Source organism: Cannabis sativa, chromosome 3 (genome assembly GCF_029168945.1).
Source record: "Cannabis sativa cultivar Pink pepper isolate KNU-18-1 chromosome 3, ASM2916894v1, whole genome shotgun sequence".
Classification (NCBI taxonomy): domain Eukaryota; kingdom Viridiplantae; phylum Streptophyta; class Magnoliopsida; order Rosales; family Cannabaceae; genus Cannabis; species Cannabis sativa.
The window spans coordinates 58,078,583-58,101,498 of record NC_083603.1 but is presented as its reverse complement, the minus strand read 5'-3'; the positions used below and the strand labels follow the sequence as shown (position 1 = coordinate 58,101,498).

At 30.5% G+C, this 22,916-nt stretch overlaps 1 protein-coding gene across 1 annotated transcript; it reads left to right on the top strand.

Moving 5' to 3' along the window:
* Window positions 1–8,624: 8,624 nt before the first annotated feature.
* Window positions 8,625–10,004, top strand: LOC133036191 (uncharacterized). Its single transcript, XM_061112702.1, has one exon. The coding sequence runs from the start codon at window positions 8,625–8,627 to the stop codon at window positions 10,002–10,004; it is 1,380 nt and encodes a 459-aa protein (XP_060968685.1).
* The last annotated feature ends 12,912 nt before the right edge of the window (window positions 10,005–22,916 follow it).

The window sequence follows — 22,916 nt, the reverse complement described above, 5'->3', positions numbered from 1 at the left end:
CTTGTCGTGTGGTTATGATCTGTTGGGCTCTTTGGAAAGCAAGAAACACCTTAGTTTGGGACAAAAAAGCTTCTTCTGCTACTCAAATTCTCTCTTCGGCTTGGGTTACTCTTGATCATTGGCGTAAAGCTCAAGATAAAACATGTTTATTATCATCCTCTCTTTTGCATGATGGTAGTAACATTGAGCAATGGATTCCACCTGCTTCTAATACGATCAAGATCAATGTCGATGGCGCTATATTTGAGAAGGAAAATGCCTATGGGTTTGGAGTGGTTGCACGTGATTCAACCGGCCAAATAATTGATTTTATTGCTAAATATTACCATGGGGATTACAAGGCGGAGGTAGTTGAGGCTTTAGGGGTTAAGGAGGCCCTTAGTTGGATCAAGAATAAAGGGTGGAATACAATGGAGGTGGAAACTGACAGCTTACTCACTGTTCAAGCAATTTTTAGTACACAACCAATGTCTTCGGTATTTGGTTTGGTTACTAAGGATTGTAAAATTTTACTGTCTTCTTCACCAAATACTAGTTTACGTTTTGTTAAACGATCAGCAAATCGAGTGGCACATTTTGTGGCTAGACGCTCTCGATTTTACTCTGATCGTAGCATTCTTGAGAATAATGTTCTAGCTGATCTTCAAGCTATTTTGTAATTAGAATGCTCATTTCAATGAAGTTGATATTTCATTTTCAAAAAAAAAAAAAAAAAAATGTAACTTATTTGTTTACTTAGTAAAAGTTTAGGTTTATTTAAAAGTTTTAATTAATCATATTTTTCAGTAAATATTTTGATTAGTAAAGGAGCACATAGTATTTAGAAAAGTACTGTAGGGTGCGTAAATTAGCAAGGTGTTATAATTTTAAATCACATTTTCTGTGTAGTGTAGTGTGGTGCAGGAAGTTTATGCAGTGTGAGTGGTTTGATGAACACCCCTATATTCAACAATAACACACAAAGAAAACAATTAAATTGTTAGTCTTTCATTGCTAATGTGTGAGAAAATAGCATCATATATAAGATGTACAGACTACTCTTTTTATTGCCAATTAGTTTTGAGATGGAACTTCATGTATTTTATCCTACATAGACCATATTCAATCTATCTCAACCATACATTTTTGTATTCTAACATAGTATTAGTCAAACACAACTCTAATGAATATTCGATCCAAATCTAATAACCGGTGTAAGAAGATGAGCCAAAATAGCCGCTTGTAATTCAGGGTTAGCAAGTCCAAAAAAGAGCCACAATGAACCAAAAGTACCACCAGTCCAAAAAGACAAGCCAAAAAAAAGGTTGTGATTTAGTGAGCAAACACTTACTACCATCTTAAGAGGAATGTTAAAGTCTTATATTACTAATATGTGAAAAGATAACACTATATATAAGATGTATATACTATTCCTCTTACTTCTAATTAATTTGAAGATATATACCCTCATACATCTTATCTTATCTCAACTAATACTAACATAAATAAACAAGTGATATAGCAATGGAACCAAAAAGAAACGCAGTAGTGATAGAAAATATAAAATATAAATAGATGGCTTTCCTATTGTAGCTTAAGCTACTTTTTCAGTTACCTTTAAAAAAGTCCGGTGTAATGTAATGTAAATACAGGAAAAATTCTATATCGGCTTAAGCACGTACTTACTGCTTAACACTTCATTCAATCTTTCATATATAATATATTTATAAAATGAAGCACAAGAAAATTTAGCAGAAAATGACTGGTTATGGGCTGCCATGCACTAAAACTAAATCAATTTTTTAAAAAAACTATGTGAATCTTTTTGGAGGATGTTTAGGCTTTAATTTTTTGAAGTTAGTCAACTTTTGGAGGATGTTACGGCTTTTGAGTTTCAACTTTTTATGGATGTGTATGACATATTCACAACGTGAAGGGTAAGAATTAATATTCCCAACCCAACTTTTGCTGTTTAATTATATATTATTATTAAAATAATGGAGTGTGATGGCCATTAAAGCTATAATATGAGTGATAAAAATCACACTTGGAAATAATATTCAAAAAATATAATGTGTTTCTGTTCGTCTACTTTTTATAGTATTTTATGTTTCTAAAACTTTTTAAAAGTATTGACTTTGCCATATTTTTATTAACACTTATTCAGATCGTTTATATTGTACTAGGTTGATGTTACATGCAATGTACCGATAATTTTTTTTTTTTTTAATTAGGTTCAATTAGGTGATGTTAAGTGCAATATGTATATATGTTTAATTTTTTTAATTAGGTAATAAATGTTTTTTTAATTTTTAAATGGCATTTGAGATTTTAATCTTTAAGAAAAAAAAAATTAACTATTGCTATATTAGTGTATCATTTCGATATGATTATATATATAAACGTATTTTTTAAATTTTTAAAATTTTCTTAGTTAGTTAACGTATACTATATTCTTAACTAAAACTCACATAATTAAATTTAAGTGTGTCTATATATAGGCTGGATTCGTAAATTTGATATAAAGGTTTTTTATTCCTAAACTTTACGAAAAATATGGTGTATGAATCAATTTACCATAACTAAAATGGAAATCAATCAATTTCTTATTACAATCATTTCAATATAAAATATAAAATAAATAATAATAAAGTTAAAATTATATGGTTAAAAATATTTATAATATTTTAAATTAATTTTTTTTATTTTAAATCAAAGTAAACTAATAAATTTAAAAATATGATTTAAAAATATCTACATAATTTTTATTTTTAAGTATATATAATAATATTATTAAATTAATAAAAAATATTCTGTTATTTAATATGATATTCTGTTAAAGTTAACGTAGAAACCCAAAAAGAATATGGTAAAAAATATTTATAATATTTTATATTAATTTTTTTTATTTTAATTCAAAGTTAAACTAATAAATTTAAAAATATGATTATAAATATCTATAATATAAAATATCTATATAATTTTTATTTTTAAATATATATAATAATAATATTATAAAATTAACAAATAATATTTTGTTAATTAATAGGATATTCTGTCAAAATTAACGTAGAAACCCAAAAAGTATCATTAAACTAAGAATTCTGTTACATATACACATTTTATATAGAATAGATATTTGAGAACAAAGTTTATTAAAAGCATTTTTTTTTATTTCTATGTTTGCAGTTTTATATAATATGGATTATTTTAAATTGTTTTATATATCTTTAATTTTTTTTACTCATTATATTATTTTTTTGAAATAGAGTATGAAAATAATTTATTTATTTTTATTTAAAATATTTATGTATAATTGAATATTTATCTTTATTTATATTAATTCAAAATAAATAAAAGGGTAATTTGCGGCATAACCTCCTTAAGTGGTCAGGTTTTTACAACTAACCTCCAATTCTAAAATTTTGGTTGTAAAATCCCCTAAACTGAAGTTCTGTTAGCACTTAGCCCCTTCCATCTATTTTTGGTTGTTAACTACCATGGTGGAATGTCTACGTGTACACAGTGTACACATGGCACAATTTTATTGGTCCGCGAAATAAATATTTAAAAAAAATAATTATTTTAAAAATAAAAATTTTCTTTTTCTTTAAAATTTAAAAAACAATTTTAAAAAATGAAAATTAAAAAAAAAACCTAAATAAACCCTAATTCTCTTCTTCTCTTCTTATTCTCTCTTTCTCTCATTTGCCAACCCGCCGCCCCCTCCTCCTCCTCCTCCTTCTTATTCTTCTTCATTATTAATGACAATCTTTGTGCTTCACCAAGAGTGGCTTGTACTGGCTTGCTGAAGAAGGCGATTCGTTTCGTTGCGTGATTCTTTGATTCGATTTATCGTTTGAGAACTTCAGCGTGGAGCCACCACACTACAAGAAAAGGCATTTTTACCGGCGCAGTTCGTCAAATGCGCCGGTAAAAGTTGTCGACGTAAAGCAAAAACTGAAATTCCATTTACATTTTTGCTTTATTTTTGCCGGCGCAATATTGCGCTGGTATTACTATGTTTTGCCGGCGCAATAATGAATATGCGCCGGTAAAAGGGATGAAATGAAACGCCAATAGGCGCGAAAAGTTTGCCGCCTTTCATTTCATTTATTCTGGCGCTTGTACACTTTTACCGGCGCATATATGCTCTGGTAAAAGTCCCAAAAAAAACAGGAAAACTTCCCGCGTGGATTTCCTTGGTAGGTGGGGATACTTTTACCGACGCACCATTGCGCCGGTAAAAGTTGTAAATGAAACGCGTGGATTTTGACATGGCAAGTGGGGATACTTTTACTGGCGCACTTGTGCGCCGGTAAAAGTTGTAAATGAAACGCGCGTTTTGACTTAGGTCAAATTTTTAAAAGAACTTTTACCGGCGCATCCAATTGCGCCGGTAAAAGTGTATATATGAACCAGAGCTGCACGAAGCCCCCCCCCCTTCTTCCCCATTTCCATTTTTGCATTTTCAGAGAAAAAAAAAACCTCTCAGCCTCTCACCCTCTCCGATTCTCTCAATCTCTCTCAATCTCTAACTCAATCCCTCTCAATCCTCTCAATCCTCTCAATTACCCTCTTTTTTTCTTCAAAAAAACCACCACCACCACTTCGTCGGCCACCAGCGCCACCACCATCGGCGGTCACCGTTGCCATCAACGACAGCCGAGGTACAACAGCCACCACCGCAGACCACCAAGGCTTAAGGTATTTTTAATTTTTTTAATTTTAATATTTTTTAATGTGGGTATAAATGTATGTGTATGTATAAATACATGTATGTATGTATGTATATGTATGTGTATATATGTTGGATTATATATATGTGTATGTGTATGTGTATGTGTATGTGTATGTGTATGTGTATATGTGTATGTGTATGTGTATATATATGTGTGTATATGTATGTATGTATGTATGTATGTGTGTATGTGTATATGTGTATGTATTTATGTGTATGTGTATGTGTATGTGTATGTGGGTGTGGGTGTGTATATATATGTATGCATGTATTTGTATGTGTATATTGGTATATGTATATATATATATATGTATGTATGCAGGGCCGGCCCTGACTTTTAGTGGGCCATAGAAAAAAAATTATTTTGGGCCCTTATTTAGAAAAAAAATATGGTATTTTTCAAAATCAGTAAAAAAAAATGGTATAATTTTAAAAGGTAAATATTTTTTTTTGGGCCCCTGGGATAGGTGGGCCCTAGGCACAGGCCTAGCCCGCCTATGCCCAGGGCCGGGCCTGTATGTATGTAAATATGTATGCATATATGTGTGTATGTATGTATATATGTATATATGTATGTAAATATATATATGTATATGTGTGTGTATGTGTGTGTATAAGTGTATGTGAGTGTGTGTGAGTGTATGTGTATGAGTGTGTATATGTGTAAGTTAGTGTAGGGTAATGGATATGTGATAAAATTTTGAAATTTTTATAGGTATTAATTGAATGTTTAGTTTTACTTTTTTATGGAATTAGGTTCGTGTTCGACCGCTCCGGATTACCGCTAGCTGCCTGCAGTTGTCATTTTTGCACTCGATTCAGGTATATTTTTTTGCTTTCGCTTAGTACATAGTAGGGTTTGTTATTAGTTAATATGTCTATGCATGTTAGAGAAGTAGGTTCTGTGATAAAATTAACTGCTGTTGGATGGGTGAATTATTTTTTTGTTTATATATTGTCTGGAAATATTTGTTTGTGTTATTTTTAGGTATTAAAAATTTTGGGTTTACACTTTTTAAGCCGTTATGCTGCCGAAATTTTAGTAGAGAAAATGTAAAATTAATTGAATGTTTAAATGAAATAAAATTGAAATTGAAATTTAAAACATGTAATTAAAAAGTTAGTAAAATAATACTCTTTTTTTTAAAAAAAAAACATTTTCAATTTAAATAATAAATAATTAGGAAAATATTTAATTATGAAATGTAATATATAATTTTAAATATAATAAAATGATATTATTAGTTTTATTAAGTTAGTAATTTTAATTTAATTAATATATGATTAATAATTAATAAATGATTGAAAAAATAAATAAAGAATGTAAGATATAATTTAAAATGTAATAAAGTGGTTTTAAATTTTTTTAAAAAGTTAGTACTTTTAATTTAAATAATAAATGATTAATAAATAATAAAAATAAAAAAAATGTAATGTATAATTTAAAATATAATAAAGTGATATTATAAATTTGAAAAAGTTAGTAATTTTAATTTAAATAATAAATTATTAAAAAAATAATAAAAGTAAAAAATGTAATATATAATTTAAAATGTAATAAAGTGGTATTAATTTTTTTTTTAAAGTTAGTAATTTTAATTAAAAAAATAAATGATTAAAAAATAATATAAATGAAAAAAATGTAATATATAATTTAAAATATAATAAAGTGATATTATATATTTGAGAAAGTTAGTAATTTTTATTTAAATAATAAATTATTAAAAAATAATAAAAATGAAAAAAAAGGTAAGATATAATTTAAAATATAATAAAGTGATATTATAAATTTAAAAATTTGTAATTTTAATTTAAATAATAAAAGTGAAAATGTAATAAAGTGATATTATAATAAGTATAAATGAGCATAAGATATTGTAAAATATATGATAAGATATTGTAAAATAGCATAAAATTAAATTTGTATTATCTTTCCTTGATCTCTTTGGTTATACACCAAAGATAGGATTTAACAATTGTATTTGTATTATCACATAGTGGTAATTTTTTTTTAATTTTACACATGCACAAAATACCTTAGACCCGTTTGGAGAGGCTGAGTTAGTAAGGACTCTTATATACGCTTCTCCAAATTATCCAGGACTGTTTGTCCGCATGGATAGTTTGGGCTTGTTTTATACTTATAGTATGATCTATTGCTTATTTGATTATTTCATTAGTAGATATTTTGGTACGATGTCTTCTTACACGTTCTTGTAAGTCGGCAAACTTAATTACTACAAGTTTGCTAACTTATAAGAACTGTAGGGAGGTGCTGCCGAAATTTTTACAAAAATGAAATAATCTTAAGAGCGTAGGTTGTACTATATGTATATTACAAACCTGAATGGGATAGGTTCTTTACCCTTTTAGTAATGGAGTGAAAATGTGGATTAGGACACTTGCACGTTTTCTTGTTTGTTTTTAAATTTTTTTGTTAATTACTTCATAGTAGAAAATGCCTACCAACCGAAGTTGGATGAAGGCGCGCCGGCGCTCTGCAGAGTTTCGAAGTGGCGTTGAGGAGTTCGTTGCGGTAGCAACGAACCACGTGAATTCTGACGGATTAGCTCGATGTTGCGATAATTTGCACACGCAAGTGTACGTATCGTTTCAAGTAGTAAACTCACCAGGAGTGAGGTCGATCCCACAGGGAGTGCAGTTAAGTACGTTAAAATTAAACCTTTACTTCTATTTGGTTGAATGAAAATTAAGAAAGAATTAAAAATAAGGAACTAGTAAGAAGCAATAATTCAACAAAATTGATAGTTAATAAAAACTAGGGCTTCGATTTCAATTGTTTCTATTGAATATGACCTAATATGATTATTTTCCTAATATTAATTCCTATGCAATAGCAGGTTTACTAAGGTAATTTATAGTCTTCTCAGATATATAAACCTCTATTACATGCAAACTTTCTACTCTCGTGATAAATTTAACATGCAACAGGCATTAAACACAGAAACCCTATAAGCTATCTAAACCATATAGGTACTCTCGTCCTATATCGAAATTCAGTTCTATTCTACTATAGCATATTTGACACTCACTTCTCAGATCTCGCATCAAACTCATAGACAGATAATTGGTGATCAGGCAATTAAAAGTAATTAAGCACAAATAAAATAGAATACATAGAAATTAGGGGGAAAATTAATCATATTAAACCACAAACAATGTTAAACAATATCCATCTAACCCTGATTAAAGTGTTTAGTTACTCATGTTCGTTGTAGCACAATTACACATATTAACTTTAAGGAAAGAGATAAAAATAGAGAAGAGAAGAAGAGAAGAATGTTGAAAACCCTGAGAAGCATGCCTCCAATTTTGCAGTTGATCTCTCCACTTTGTATCTGAATTCTCTCTTTTTTTCTCTCTGAAGTTGCTTGATGAAATCAACTCCATTCTTCCCTTTATATAGGCATTGAAGGCCTAAAAATATGGGAAAAAAACGCAATATTTAAATTCCCATTCGGATTTAAATTTTTGGGAAACCTCAAACGAGATATTTTTTTTCTGTTGCGTTGACTGATAGTATTTTGGCCATAACTCTCTCAATATTGCTCGGAATTAGACGACTCAAGATATTCCGGAAAGATAAAAAAGAGATCTAGAACTTTAATGTTTTGACTTTTTCCAAAATCCAATCTGAACACCGTCGAATTCAGGCTTGAAGTTTCGGCTTGCACAATTTTCTCTATTTTAAATATCATGATATTTTTTATCTTTTTCCCATCTTTTTCTCTGATATTTTTCTAATCTTCTTCTATTTTAAATCTGCAAAAATAAAAGATAACAAGCGTAAAAATGCTCCAAACACAATTAAAATTCAATAAAAAATATACTAAACTTAATCTAAAATTAATACTAAAAATAACCTAACACTTGATGCCCATGCATGCGGTGTTTGAATGTGAATTTCCACACACCTGCAACTATAAGGGTTCAGTTATTTCTCAGCGGGATCCAACCTTCGTACAACCCCTGGTATTTCCACGGGGAGACTTTCTCTCAGCCCGCAGTTGAACTTCCTGAAAATGACGAAGAGGAAATGGCAGATGTGTTGGCGGACATGTTAAGAGGGGACCCTGGGTTTGACGAATCTGCGAACACTACTGATTCTTTCAATGAACCCCCTATCAACGATAACAACAAGTTCCATGACTTGTTTAAGGAGATGGAGGCTGAGTTATATCCAGGTTGCAAAAAATCAGCCCTCAATGCACTGGTAAAACTTATGCTCTGCAAGGTTTTGAATAGGTGGAGTAACCACTCTTTCAATATGTTGCTGTCCATCTTGATTGATCTATTTCCAGAGGGGACAAAATTAACGAAGTCGCACTATGAGTCGAAGATGCGATTGCGCAATCTAGGTTTGGGTTACGACTCAATAGATGTGCGCAAGTATAATTGTGCTATTTTCTGGAAGGAGAATGAGAAGAAGGAGTTTTGCCCTATATGTGGCGAATCACGATGGGTGAAAAGAAAGGGTAAGGGGAAAAAAGTTCCTCACAAAGTTATGCGTTACTTCCCACTCACACCTAGACTGAAACGATTATATTGCTCAAGACACACTGCGGAGGATATGCGGTGGCATTACTCGCAGAGACCAAAAGAAGACGGTGTGCTTAGGCATCCTGTGGATGCTGAAGAATGGAAGCAGTTTGACTGCCTTCATCCGTCTTTTGCTGTTGAACCTAGAAATGTCAGACTGGGATTGGCGACTGGCGGTTTTAATCCATTTGGCAACATGAGCAACTCTTACAGCCTGTGGCCAGTTATTTGTGTCCCATATAATTTGCCACCGTGGAAGTGTATGAGTTCTAAATTGTTGTTGTTGACCTTATTAATTCCAGGTCCATCATCTCCTGGGAAAGACATAGATGTATTCATGAGACCGTTAATTGATGAACTGAAACAGTTGTGGGAGACGGGTGTTGAAACCCGAGATGCCTACAACGGGACTGTGTTTTCAATGCGTGCGGCAGTGTTGTGGACAATAAATGATTTTCCTGCTTATGCTCTAATGTCTGATTGGAGCACAAAAGGGTATATGGCGTGTCCCACTTGCAATGAACATACTCCGTCCATTGGCCTAAATAGTAAGATTGGATATGTTGGCCACAGACGCTTTCTCGAAATGAGTGATCCGAGAAGGAGAAGTAAAAAGTACAATGGTAAGCCTGAGAAGATAGCACCACCTCCTGTATTGACGGGGGATGATATTTTATCTCAATTAGACCGAATTCCATTGACTTTGCCTGGAAAACACAAATAGTTTGGGGGTGTGAAACGGAAGCGTTCTAGTGAAGAGCTCAATTGGTCTAAAAAAAGTATTTTTTTTTTAGCTACAGTACTGGAAGTCAAAGTCCTTACGACATAATCTTGATGTAATGCACATTGAGAAAAATATGTGTGACAGCTTAGTAGGTACTCTTCTAAGTATCGACGGGAAGTCAAAGGATCCCGACAAGGCGAGAATGGATTTGCAAGACTTGCAAATACGACGAGAGTTGTGGTTGTATGAAGACCGGAATGGAAAGTGGAAGAAGCCTCCAGCTAGTTACACACTTAGTGTTCAAGAACGGATTGAATTTGCAGACTTCATAAAGTCTGTACGATTTCCGGACGGTTTTGCAGCAAACTTAGACAAAAATGTAAATCTGGATACGGGCAAGATTTCCGGGCTCAAATCACATGATTGTCATGTGTTGTTACAACGTTTACTACCGGCAGGTATCCGTAAGTTCTTCAAAAAAGAAATCCGGGACACAATCATTGAGTTGTGTGTGTATTTCAAACAATTATGCTCAAGAACACTTCATGTTTCGGATTTAGAAAAAATGCAAACAAATATTCTAACTATTTTGTGCAAGTTAGAAACGATTTTTCCACCAGCTTTCTTCGACATAATGGTTCACGTAGTTATGCATATCCCTAAAGAAGCTATACTAGGTGGACCAGTGGAGTACAGGTGGATGTATCTCATTGAGCGGTCAATGTCTGTGTACAAGCAATATGTCAGGAATCGTGCCCGTCCGGAAGGCTCTATTGCTGAATCTTTTGTGGTTAATGAGGCATTAACCTTTTGTTCAATGTACTTTCGAGAAGTGGAAACTCGATTCAACCGTCCTGACCGGAACAATGACATTGTCCATGTTGGAAATTATTTTACCAGGATCTTAGATCTACTCACAAGTATGTTTATTAACATCCTAAATAAGAACTTTCTAAAACGATAAATTAAACACATATAAAGTTTAGGAAACCTTACCTTGGGTGCAGCGGAATAATATGACTCCTTCCGTTCAGATATCTAGCCCTTGATAAATACTAATTCTATTCGAATTCAAATTACACTAATATCTTGAATTAATTTAAAAAAAAAAAAATTAAATTAATTCAAAATGATAATTAGAATTGAATTAGGAATAGTAATAGTATATATACAAAGCCATACAAAAATTTGGAAGTTAATTCCATGAAAAGGTATGAAAAATTGAAGAAAAAGGAAAAAATCCGAAACTGTACGGACAGTTCTGCGATCGCAGAAAAATATCAGCACAGTCCCGATTTTGTCAAATTTTCAAAAAATCATAACTAATTCAAATAAAATCCAAATTGAGTTCTGTAAAAGGCTAACTTGCTTAATTTTTTCCATACTATCCAATAAAAATAATTCCAGAAACGAAATCACAATTATTTTTCACAAAAATTTCACAAACATCAATCAATCATCAAATAACACTCAATACAACATGATACCATCCAAAGAACATACAAACAATCGTTTTAAAGTCCAAATTTCTTGCAAGTAAATCAATTACCATGGCTCTGAGGCCAGTTGTTGGAAATTATTTTACCAGGATCTTAGATCTACTCACAAGTATGTTTATTAACATCCTAAATAAGAACTTTCTAAAACGATAAATTAAACACATATAAAGTTTAGGAAACCTTACATTGGGTGCAGCGGAATAATATGACTCCTTCCGTTCAGATATCTAGCCCTTGATTCCTTTCTGTAGCAGAGCATTATCAATATCTGAACCTGGATCTCTTTCTCTGAATCTTTGATGCTGAAACTCCTTTGCTGATGATCTTTCTTCACGATCTTCCTCACTATGATTGAGGTATCACTTGATGTGTGTGGGCACTACTCATACACTAAGGATTTCGAAATATTGAAGAAGAAGAGAGAGAGTGGTCAGCTAAAGATAGGGAGAGAGAAGGCTCAGTTTTTTCTGAATCAGAAGTGTAGAAATTTTAGTGTAAATTTCCTGAAGCCTTCACTATCTATTTATAGCATTCCACTAGGGTTAGGTTTGAATTATTTGGCATTAAAATAATGAAAAAATCAGTTTAAATTTCCTACAAAAGTGGCAGGCCCTATACTAGTGGATTGGGCCTTGCTTTTTGCAATTTTGCAATTTTAACACCTTTTGTATCTGATTTTCTCAAAAATGCCAATTTCCTAATTCAACCATTTAAATGCCAATTCTAACTATTTAATAACTATAAATAATTATTAAATAATATTGTCATTAATCATATTTATTAATTGAACCATACAAAGTATCATAATTAACAAATATGCCCCTATAAACTCTTTCTTTACAATTTCGCCCTTACTTAGTGAAAAATTCACAAATAGACATAGTCTAATTTGAGAATTATAATTGATTAATCAAAACCAATTACATGAGTCTTACAAGCAATATTATCTCAACTAGTGGGGGGACCATGGGTCTATATAACCGAGCTTCCAATAAGTAGATCAAGAATTTAGCACTAAAATTCACTAACTTATTAATTCTTCGTTGAATCCACGCATAGAACTTAGAATTGCACTCTCAGTTATATAGAATGCTCTATATGTTCCACCATATAGACACATCATTAGTTATCCATTGTTATAATCCTAATGTGATCAATGATCCTCTATATGAATGATCTACACTGTAAAGGGATTAAATTACCGTTACACCCTACAATGTATTTATTCCTTAAAACACTTGACCCCGTATAAATGATATTTCAGCTTATGTGAAATGAGTACTCCACCATTTATGTTCGTTTGGTCAAGCTCGAAGGAGATCATCCTTTGCTTACTATTCGCCAGATAGAAGCTATAGATTCCATGTTTATGATAGCGCTCCCACTCAATTGCACTACCGTGTTCCCAAAATGTACGTATCACCCTGACCTAAAAGTAGGCTTAACTAACAAATCAAAGAACACGAATAGCCTTTCAAGATTGAGCCTAAACATAACAGGATTAAGATCATTTGATCTAGGATCAACTAGGCGATATTGACTTGAATAGATTTTACGGTAAGTTTAATTAAATCTAAGTCAAAGTTCAATATCGGTCCCTTCCGATGCATACTCCATGCATCCAACCTGAGCTTTACTTTAACCAATGTTCTGGAAAGAACATAGTATTTCTCCAAATACAAGTAAACTCGTTGTAGATTATCATATCGCAAAACCCTATGTCTGATAAATCTAGGAAACTTTATTCACATAGTCATGTTTACTTTCCAATGTGTTGACGGCACAATAAACAGGATCAAGTATGTGAAAAGGGTTTTAGATGAATTTATACATTATGTACATATAATCATGAAATAAATCATGTGAACCATGCAACATTAAATGTTATTTCTGATCTATATTAATAAGTAAATCTGATTATATTGAAATGAGTTTTATTTAGGGCATAAAACCCAACAAACTCCCACTTGCACTAATATAAAACAAAAAGTGCGTTTCAAATAATCTCAACACCTTGATATACAAATCAAGTGTAGTAGTAGTAAACTCCTCGTAATAGGATCTGAAAGGTTGAATTAACCACAACCTTTTCTCCACCATTACTCTTCCTTAATCACAAAATCATTGATAATGTGAAATTCCTCTCTATATGTCTACTCTCTTGGGATACTGGATTCTATACCTTTGGCAACTACTTTTGGTTAATCAGGAAATTAACACTAGTAGTTTAAGGCAATTTGGAATGGTGCCAAAGATGTATAGAACTTTCCTTAGACTGAATAAGTACCTTTCTGCTGACTTTAACATTCCGCCTCTCTCGGTAGACCTAGAGACTTCAGATAGGTTTTTACACTTCTCCAAAATCACTATTCCACCCCCAGAGTAACCACCATCTTATCAGAAAGATTTACTAGCACAAAGGCAAATTTCAAAATCTGATATGGTGTAGTCTAAGAGTTTTAAACACACCCTTATAGACTAACATATAGTTCCTCTTCTTAATCTTAAAATTTACTTGATTGTCTTCCAATGTTCTTCTCCTGGATTAATCTGATACCTACTCATTACTCCCACTCAACAGCAAGTGTCTGGTCTAAGGCATACAAAAGCATATCTAAGACCTCTCACTGTTGATATAAGAAATTCTTTCATGGCTTTATCTTTTCTGGAATAGTTGAAACTTTTCCTTAGATAAATAAAATCTATACCTTAGAAGTTGTGAAACTTCTATAGATTACCATTAGAAAGAAAATGCTTCAGCATCTTACTAAAGTAAGTTGCTTGCATTAGAGTAAGTAATTACCAGGTATACCACAAGCCATAGGTTTAGATAAACTCAAACCTATAATACTAGGAACAGGAAGTTTTGTTAAGTCCATTGAATAGACTTATAAACGAAATTTCCTTTTATGTCCTTGTAATAGAAAACTTTAGGTTATTCCATGTGAATGGATTAAACCATAGTTCTATTGGCTTTTCTTCTTAGTTTCTTATCTTGACAATCCATTACTTGTTTAAACTCACAATGGATTTTAATCACTAGTGTCTCCCAAGTCATAAGAAGGTGAATTCCTAGAAACTCTCCCACTACGACAAGGCACCGTGAATTATGTCTAAGAAAACTAAATGGTATTAACCTCTTTGGTTGTGACAAGACAACAGAGGCAGTGGGATCATCATACGTCATATAAGATGATAGAACACTTTTGGAATCAAGAATTAAATATCTCCTTTATTTGCTACTTGTTTTCAGACTTAGTCATTATCTTAGAAAAGTAGTATTTGTTTGAACAAACACTTTCTTATCTATTGACAATGGGATGGTCCACCCCTAATAACTTAGAATAGCTAACAAACCATGGTTAACAGTTCTAGCTTTTCTTAAGATTTTGATTAGGTCATCCATAAATCTAGTAATGATTTACATTAAGTATACAACCATTACATCATTCTGAAATTGTATTACCATAGAAGGAATTAGGCAACGACTAGTAACTAATCATCAACATGCAACTCGAAATTTCTGGGGAGATAAGTTTGGATATAATTCAAAAATCAATTTAATGATCTTTGAACTGCATATCTACTAACTATTTCTCCACCCCTATCAGTTCGCAAGATCTTTAACCACTTACCTTAATGGTTTTAACCATTGCTAGAAATTAATAAAATTTTTCAAACATTTCAAATTTCTTTGCATAAGGTATAATCTAGAGTTACGTTTTAAGAATACAACGAAAAACACATATCCACCCCTGAATGTACATCCATCTGCGAATGAGATGAACTACTTTCAGTGGATATAGGCATATTAACTCTTTGCAGAGATTGATCTTGTCAAATCCACTATGAACAAGATACAAATGCCATAGATTAAAAAAAATGGTAGTGTCTATTGATGAAATAGGTTTAGTTACATCAAAGAGTTCTTAGAATAATGCAAGTGGATTCTGGTCACAGAATACCTAACTCATATTCCATACAGTTTTAATCCATTAATAGAAGATGGATATTAAACACTTGAGAAAGTGTAACTGTATTGTATTCTGGAATTAGAAATATAAGAAAATTTCTGTTTGGATTCTAAAATTAAAGTCAAAGACTTAAATTTATACCAAATATAATGAGTAATTCTATCTTGGACCAGCACTACTAATACAAACTCTAAGTCAGATTTGCCCATACAAGTAGGAGATTTCTAAGATTGAGGATTTATATCAATTGGGAATAGAATTTCGGGATTATAATCATATGCGTCATTTAATTTCTTAAGAGAGAATATGATGACATGAAATGATTTATAGACCATTCATCCAATGATATGTTATTAAGCTAATTCAAAATGAATAAGCTAAGAGGAATTAGGATAATTTCGTTTAAAATAAGAATCCAACGATGCTTCGATTAGCGAAAGTCAAAGTAATCTTATTTATATAATCTTCTTGTTTCATATCGTAAAAATACTAGTCTAAGGTGTCATCAATTGATGAACAGCTAGATGTCGCATATACAATATTTATCTTTCGAGATCTTACACTATTATGTATGTCTAATGGTGAAAATCCACTAGGGATTTATCTCATTAGATAAACAAACATGTTAGACCAACAATGAAGATTCGAAATTAAACTACAACTTAATAACAGAATATAACATGGTTCAATATAAATTCATACACAATTCAGAAATTATAAACATATAGCAAGTAGGAATGACTAGTGAAAATACCAAAACATACAATCCTAAATAATTTCCAAGGTTTTCAACAAACTGATACAGTGTCCCGGTAGGCGAGAGTCAAAGCATCATTTATTGAATAGAGTTGTCAGCTCATCTAAAATAGAAACCATTCTAGCAACCTTTTATTCGATCAAAATAAGAATCCAACGTTGTCCCGGTAGGCGAGAGTCAAGGTTATTCTCATTTTATGAGCTTCCACCATTGTTTCATGTTTCATAAGTTTATCTCTAAGTAGTCACCGTAGGGGAGAGTCTAATAGAGACGAAAACTTACAAAACACTTATCAAATGAAATCTTACGGTGTTAAATGCGTTCAACGAATAACCATCCATAGGGGGACGAAGTCTAGCGTCTCGAGGTTATATTGAAAACATTTAACTTTTGTAAGACCAACAATGAAGATCGAATATCTTAATAATAATCAAGCTCATTATTTAAAGTGAGTTGTATTTTCTTTGATTCTCTTTATTTAATTTATTTATTTTAAATATATATTTATTTAAAATTTCCAATTTAGAATGAAAAATTCTAAATAAAAATTTTAATTTAATATTTATAAATTTTACTTAGATGAATTATTTCCATCTTAGTAATAATTTCCAATAAATATTTAGAAAAATATTCAATTTAAGTTGTTACAAAATTAATATAAATTAATTTACAACTCAAATTTAATTTTCTATAAATATATATTGCATTTCGAAAAATTAAAGTATTTAAGAATACAATTTTCGAAAATGCATGTTAAAATAAAAAAAATTAATCCTGGAAAAATTATTCCAAAGTAATGTTGGCCCAAAATTAATTAATAAAATTAATTTACAACAAAAAATATAATTTTCCTATTTAATTAAATATATAAGAAAAATTTCAAATATTTAAGTATGATGATGAAAATCAACTTAAATATTAATTTTCTATTTAATTAAATACACTAGAAAAAATACTTCAAGCAAAAATATCACCTATCTAGATTTTCCTTTGACTAATTAATTTAATTTCTAATAATATACTTTAATTCAATTTATTTTAAATTAATCAATAAATGAAAAAATCATTGATTTAAGTTGATCCAAGAATTAATTAAATAAATAATTAATTTACAACTTAATCTATTTTTCAAGATAAAATTCGAAATTCTAGCATTTAAGAAATGCAATTTCGAAAATTGTTTAATAAGATAAAAAAATATATATTTTAAAAATTATTTAAATTTAGTTGAAAAATTAAATTTCAACTAAAAATAATTTTCTATTTAATTAAATGTCATGAAAAAGAAATATTTAAGTATGATGATAAAAATCAACTTAGATATTTAATTTTCAAATTAATTAAATGTATTAAATTCAAGAAATAAATAATTAAGTGTAGAGAAGGCTTAATTATTAATTTCTAGTTTAATACTAGGAAAAATATACTTAAAATAAATTGTACCAAAATTAATTAAATAATTAATTTCACAATTTATAATATTTTCCTATTTAATATTAGAAATAATAAGTAGTCTAGAAATAACTATCTAGAAAATATCTTATTTGACTAAGTATCTTTTCCACAAAATTTGAAAAAATATCTAATTTAAGTTGTATTAGAAAAAATCTAGAACTTAAATATTTTTCAAATTTAAATTTAATTAAATATCAAAAATTAAGTTGTAACCACTTAATTTGAAAATATTCCATTTTAAGTTAATATTCGAAAAGATATTAACTTAAAAATATCTAAAGAATCTTAATAACCAATGCCTAAAATTCCTCAACTTAATTTTGAAATTTGAAATTCAAAAGATATTCAGATTTAAGTTGGTTAGTTGTAGATAACTAAATATCAACTTAAATAAGAATATTTAATGAAAAATTTAAATTAAGTTCCAGAAAGAATCTAGATGGTTATAATTCTATATTTAATTAAATACAAGAAAATACATATAGTTTAGCTTAGAATAAAGAATTCTTTAAACTATAATTTTCTTAAATTAATTTCAAAATAAATGAAATTAATTATGTTGCTAATCAATTTTATTAGGTTAAACTAGTGTAATTAACCTAGTACAGTTGTTCAAATCAGGCAAATGGGCCTTCACAATTGGGGTGGTGCATGTGAGGGGGTGCTGGGTTCAGTATGTCGTACCCACTTCTATGGCTCCCAACTCTCACACAAGGCCCAAAAGAGAGGAATTTAACCTTAATAAGAACAACTGTTATTAATTGAATAAGCCCAATAACTAAATGGGCCTAAATAAATTCTATCAAGAACTATGATAATTTATTTTAGCAACAACAACCTATATGTATCTATAATCAAATTAAACACATAGGCTCACACAGGCACACTTTGGATGGGTCCTATCATGTTGCTAGGTCATACACAGATGAAAGAAGATTGTAAATTATACCTGTTACAAATTATTAACTTGACCCAGGGAGCCATCAGATCATTAGATCTGGCAAAAAGTAACCATGGCTATTTGCAATCAAGTAATAATAGGTTTTGAAAACTTACAAACAAGCTAAAACACATACTCCTGCAACAAGGTTAGCTGGATAGTTGGATGTAGGATTTATTTAATTTTAAATTAAATATTTAATTTCGAAAATATTTAAATAAATAATAAAAAAAATTTAGAAAAATTTAAAAAAAAAATTTGAAAAATTCGAAATTTAAAAAAAAAATTAATTTAAAATTAAACCTACAATTTTTGAAAAATTAGGTTTCAACCAACCTAAATATCATTTCAAAAATTTGCTAACTACTTTTAAATTTAAATGTTATTTTATAAATAAAAATTAAATAAAAAATTAGAAAAGATAAATAAATATCTTTTCAGATTTTAAATTTAATTTAAATAAATAAAATAACAAAATTTAAAAGTTAGCAAAATATCTTACATCAATTTAAAATTACATGATTATAAATATCTTACTTTAAATTTAAATAAGGTCAAAATATCTAAAAAGATTTAAATTAAAAAAATCTTAAAAGATAAGATATAATTAAAAATATCTTAAAAGATAAGATATCTTAAAAATATCTTAAAAGATTTTATAAATATCTTAAAAAGATATTTTTAAAATATCTTAAAAGATATTATAAATATCTAAAAAATCTGACCTTAAATTTAAAAAATATAATCAAATTTAAAAATAAGATAGATTTTTAAGCAAAAAGATAAATACTAATTCTATTCGAATTCAAATTACACTAATATCTTGAATTAATTTAAAAAAAAAAAAAAATTAAATTAATTCAAAATGATAATTAGAATTGAATTAGGAATAGTAATAGTATATATACAAAGCCATACAAAAATTTGGAAGTTAATTCCATGAAAAGGTATGAAAAATTGAAGAAAAAGGAAAAAATCCGAAACTGTACGGACAGTTCTGCGATCGCAGAAAAATATCAGCACAGTCCCGATTTTGTCAAATTTTCAAAAAATCATAACTAATTCAAATAAAATCCAAATTGAGTTCTGTAAAAGGCTAACTTGCTTAATTTTTTCCATACTATCCAATAAAAATAATTCCAGAAACGAAATCACAATTATTTTTCACGAAAATTTCACAAACATCAATCAATCATCAAATAACACTCAATACAACATGATACCATCCAAAGAACATACAAACAATCGTTTTAAAGTCCAAATTTCTTGCAAGTAAATCAATTACCATGGCTCTGAGGCCAGTTGTTGGAAATTATTTTACCAGGATCTTAGATCTACTCACAAGTATGTTTATTAACATCCTAAATAAGAACTTTCTAAAACGATAAATTAAACACATATAAAGTTTAGGAAACCTTACATTGGGTGCAGCGGAATAATATGACTCCTTCCGTTCAGATATCTAGCCCTTGATTCCTTTACGTAGCGAGCATTATCAATATCCGAACCTGGATCTCTTTCTCTGAATCTTTGATGCTGAAACTCCTTTGCTGATGATCTTTCTTCACGATCTTCCTCACTATGATTGAGGTATCACTTGATGTGTGTGGGCACTACTCATACACTAAGGATTTCGAAATATTGAAGAAGAAGAGAGAGAGTGGTCAGCTAAAGATAGGGAGAGAGAAGGCTCAGTTTTTTCTGAATCAGAAGTGTAGAAATTTTAGTGTAAATTTCCTGAAGCCTTCACTATCTATTTATAGCATTCCACTAGGGTTAGGTTTGAATTATTTGGCATTAAAATAATGAAAAAATCAGTTTAAATTTCCTACAAAAGTGGCAGGCCCTATACTAGTGGATTGGGCCTTGCTTTTTGCAATTTTGCAATTTTAACACCTTTTGTATCTGATTTTCTCAAAAATGCCAATTTCCTAATTCAACCATTTAAATGCCAATTCTAACTATTTAATAACTATAAATAATTATTAAATAATATTGTCATTAATCATATTTATTAATTGAACCATACAAAGTATCATAATTAACAAATATGCCCCTATAAACTCTTTCTTTACAATTTCGCCCTTACTTAGTGAAAAATTCACAAATAGACATAGTCTAATTTGAGAATTATAATTGATTAATCAAAACCAATTACATGAGTCTTACAAGCAATATTATCTCAACTAGTGGGGGGACCATGGGTCTATATAACCGAGCTTCCAATAAGTAGATCAAGAATTTAGCACTAAAATTCACTAACTTATTAATTCTTCGTTGAATCTACGCATAGAACTTAGAATTGCACTCTCAGTATATAGAATGCTCTATATGTTCCACCATATAGACACATCATTAGTTATCCATTGTTATAATCCTAATGTGATCAATGATCCTCTATATGAATGATCTACACAGTAAAGGGATTAGATTACCGTAACACCCTACTATGTATTTTATCCTTAAAACACTTGACCCCGAATAAATGATATTTCAGCTTATGTGAAATGAGATCTCCACCATTTATTTTCATTTGGTCAAGCTCGAAGGTGATCATCCTTTGCTTACTATTCGCCAGATAGAAGCTATAGATTCCATGTTTATGCTAGGGCTCCCACTCAATTGCACTACCGTGTTCCCAAAATGTACGTATCACCCTGACCTAAAAGTAGGCTTAACTAACAAATCAAAGAACACGAATAGCCTTTCAAGATTGAGCCTAATCATAACAGGATTAAGATCATTTGATCTAGGATCAACTAGGCGATATTGACTTGAATAGATTTTACGGTAAGTTTAATTAAATCTAAGTCAAAGTTCAATATTGGTCCCTTCCGATGCATACTCCATGCATCCAACCTGAGCTTTACTTTAACCAATGCTCTGGAAAGAACATAGCACTTCTCCAAATGCAAGTAAACTCTTGTTGTAGATTATCATATCTGTAAAACCCTGTGTCTGATAAATCTAGGAAACTTTATTCACATAGTCATGTTTACTTTCCAATGTGTTGACGGCACAATAAACAGGATCATGTATGTGAAAAGGGTTTTAGATGAATTTATACATTATGTACATATAATCATGAAATAAATCATGTGAACCATGCAACATTAAATGTTATTTCTGATCTATATTAATAAGTAAATCTGATTATATTGAAATGAGTTTTATTTAGGGCATAAAACCCAACAGTCCAAAACATGCCAACTCGACAATTTTCTGTATTCAAGCATGTTGGCCGACCCCTCGGTATGAGGACAGTCGACACCTTATCCATGCAAAGCAAGCGTAAGGCGGAGTGGCACATTTTGAACAATTGCACAGAGGTTGAGTTGTATATCAAGTAAGTGTAAATTCCATAAACACAAACACACAATAGTCGACTTCATCTAAAAAATTCTTAACTTACTAAGTGCATTATATTATATAGTGAGCACAAGGAGTTGCTTCAAGCAAGGGGTGTAGGCAATATTGAAAAAGTGCAAGAGACTGAGTTCCCTGAATGGTTCAAAACTCGAGTAAGCCTTGTTGCCTCTCAATACTCTTAATCATGTTCTCAATAACTGTTCAACTTTTCTTAATTTAATATTTTTCCTGATATGTAGATTAATGAACTACGGTTGAACAACCAGGGTGCAGTGTCAGATGAGTTGTATGCTATCGCTAACCCAGCGAATGCAGCAATTTATTTTTATCCAGGGTGCATAGTGAACGGTATTAAATTTTTGGTCAAGGAAAGGGATGATAACCGCAAAACACAAAATAGCGGTGTTATAGTCCCCGGTGAAGATGGACAAAATTTTTAAGGCACACTTGAAAAAATTATGGAGTTCACTTATTTAAAAGACTGCAGTGTTCTCTTATTTTTTTGTAAGTGGTTTGACACTAACGGGAGTAGAATGGATAGTGACGGTGTTATTACTAGCATCTGCGTCAATCGACAGTGGTATCAAAATGAACCGTTCATACTTGGATCTCAAGCAAACTTGATCTACTACATTCCTGATTTAAAGAACGGTAAAGACTGGCTGATTGTAAATGAGTACATACCGCGCAATGTTTGGGACTTCCCGGACACGGATGGGGAGACACCCTTTGTACAGGAAAAAAACAATTCAGCTGAAACCGAGTTCGTTGTTCAACTTCCACAATTGGATGATGTTGACTATGTTCGCCATGATGTCGAGCCAACTGAAGTTGCAAACATCCATCGTGTGAATTCACAGCCTCAACAATTAGATGATTTCATTGTCGATGATGACAACGAGGGTCTAAATACCGTAG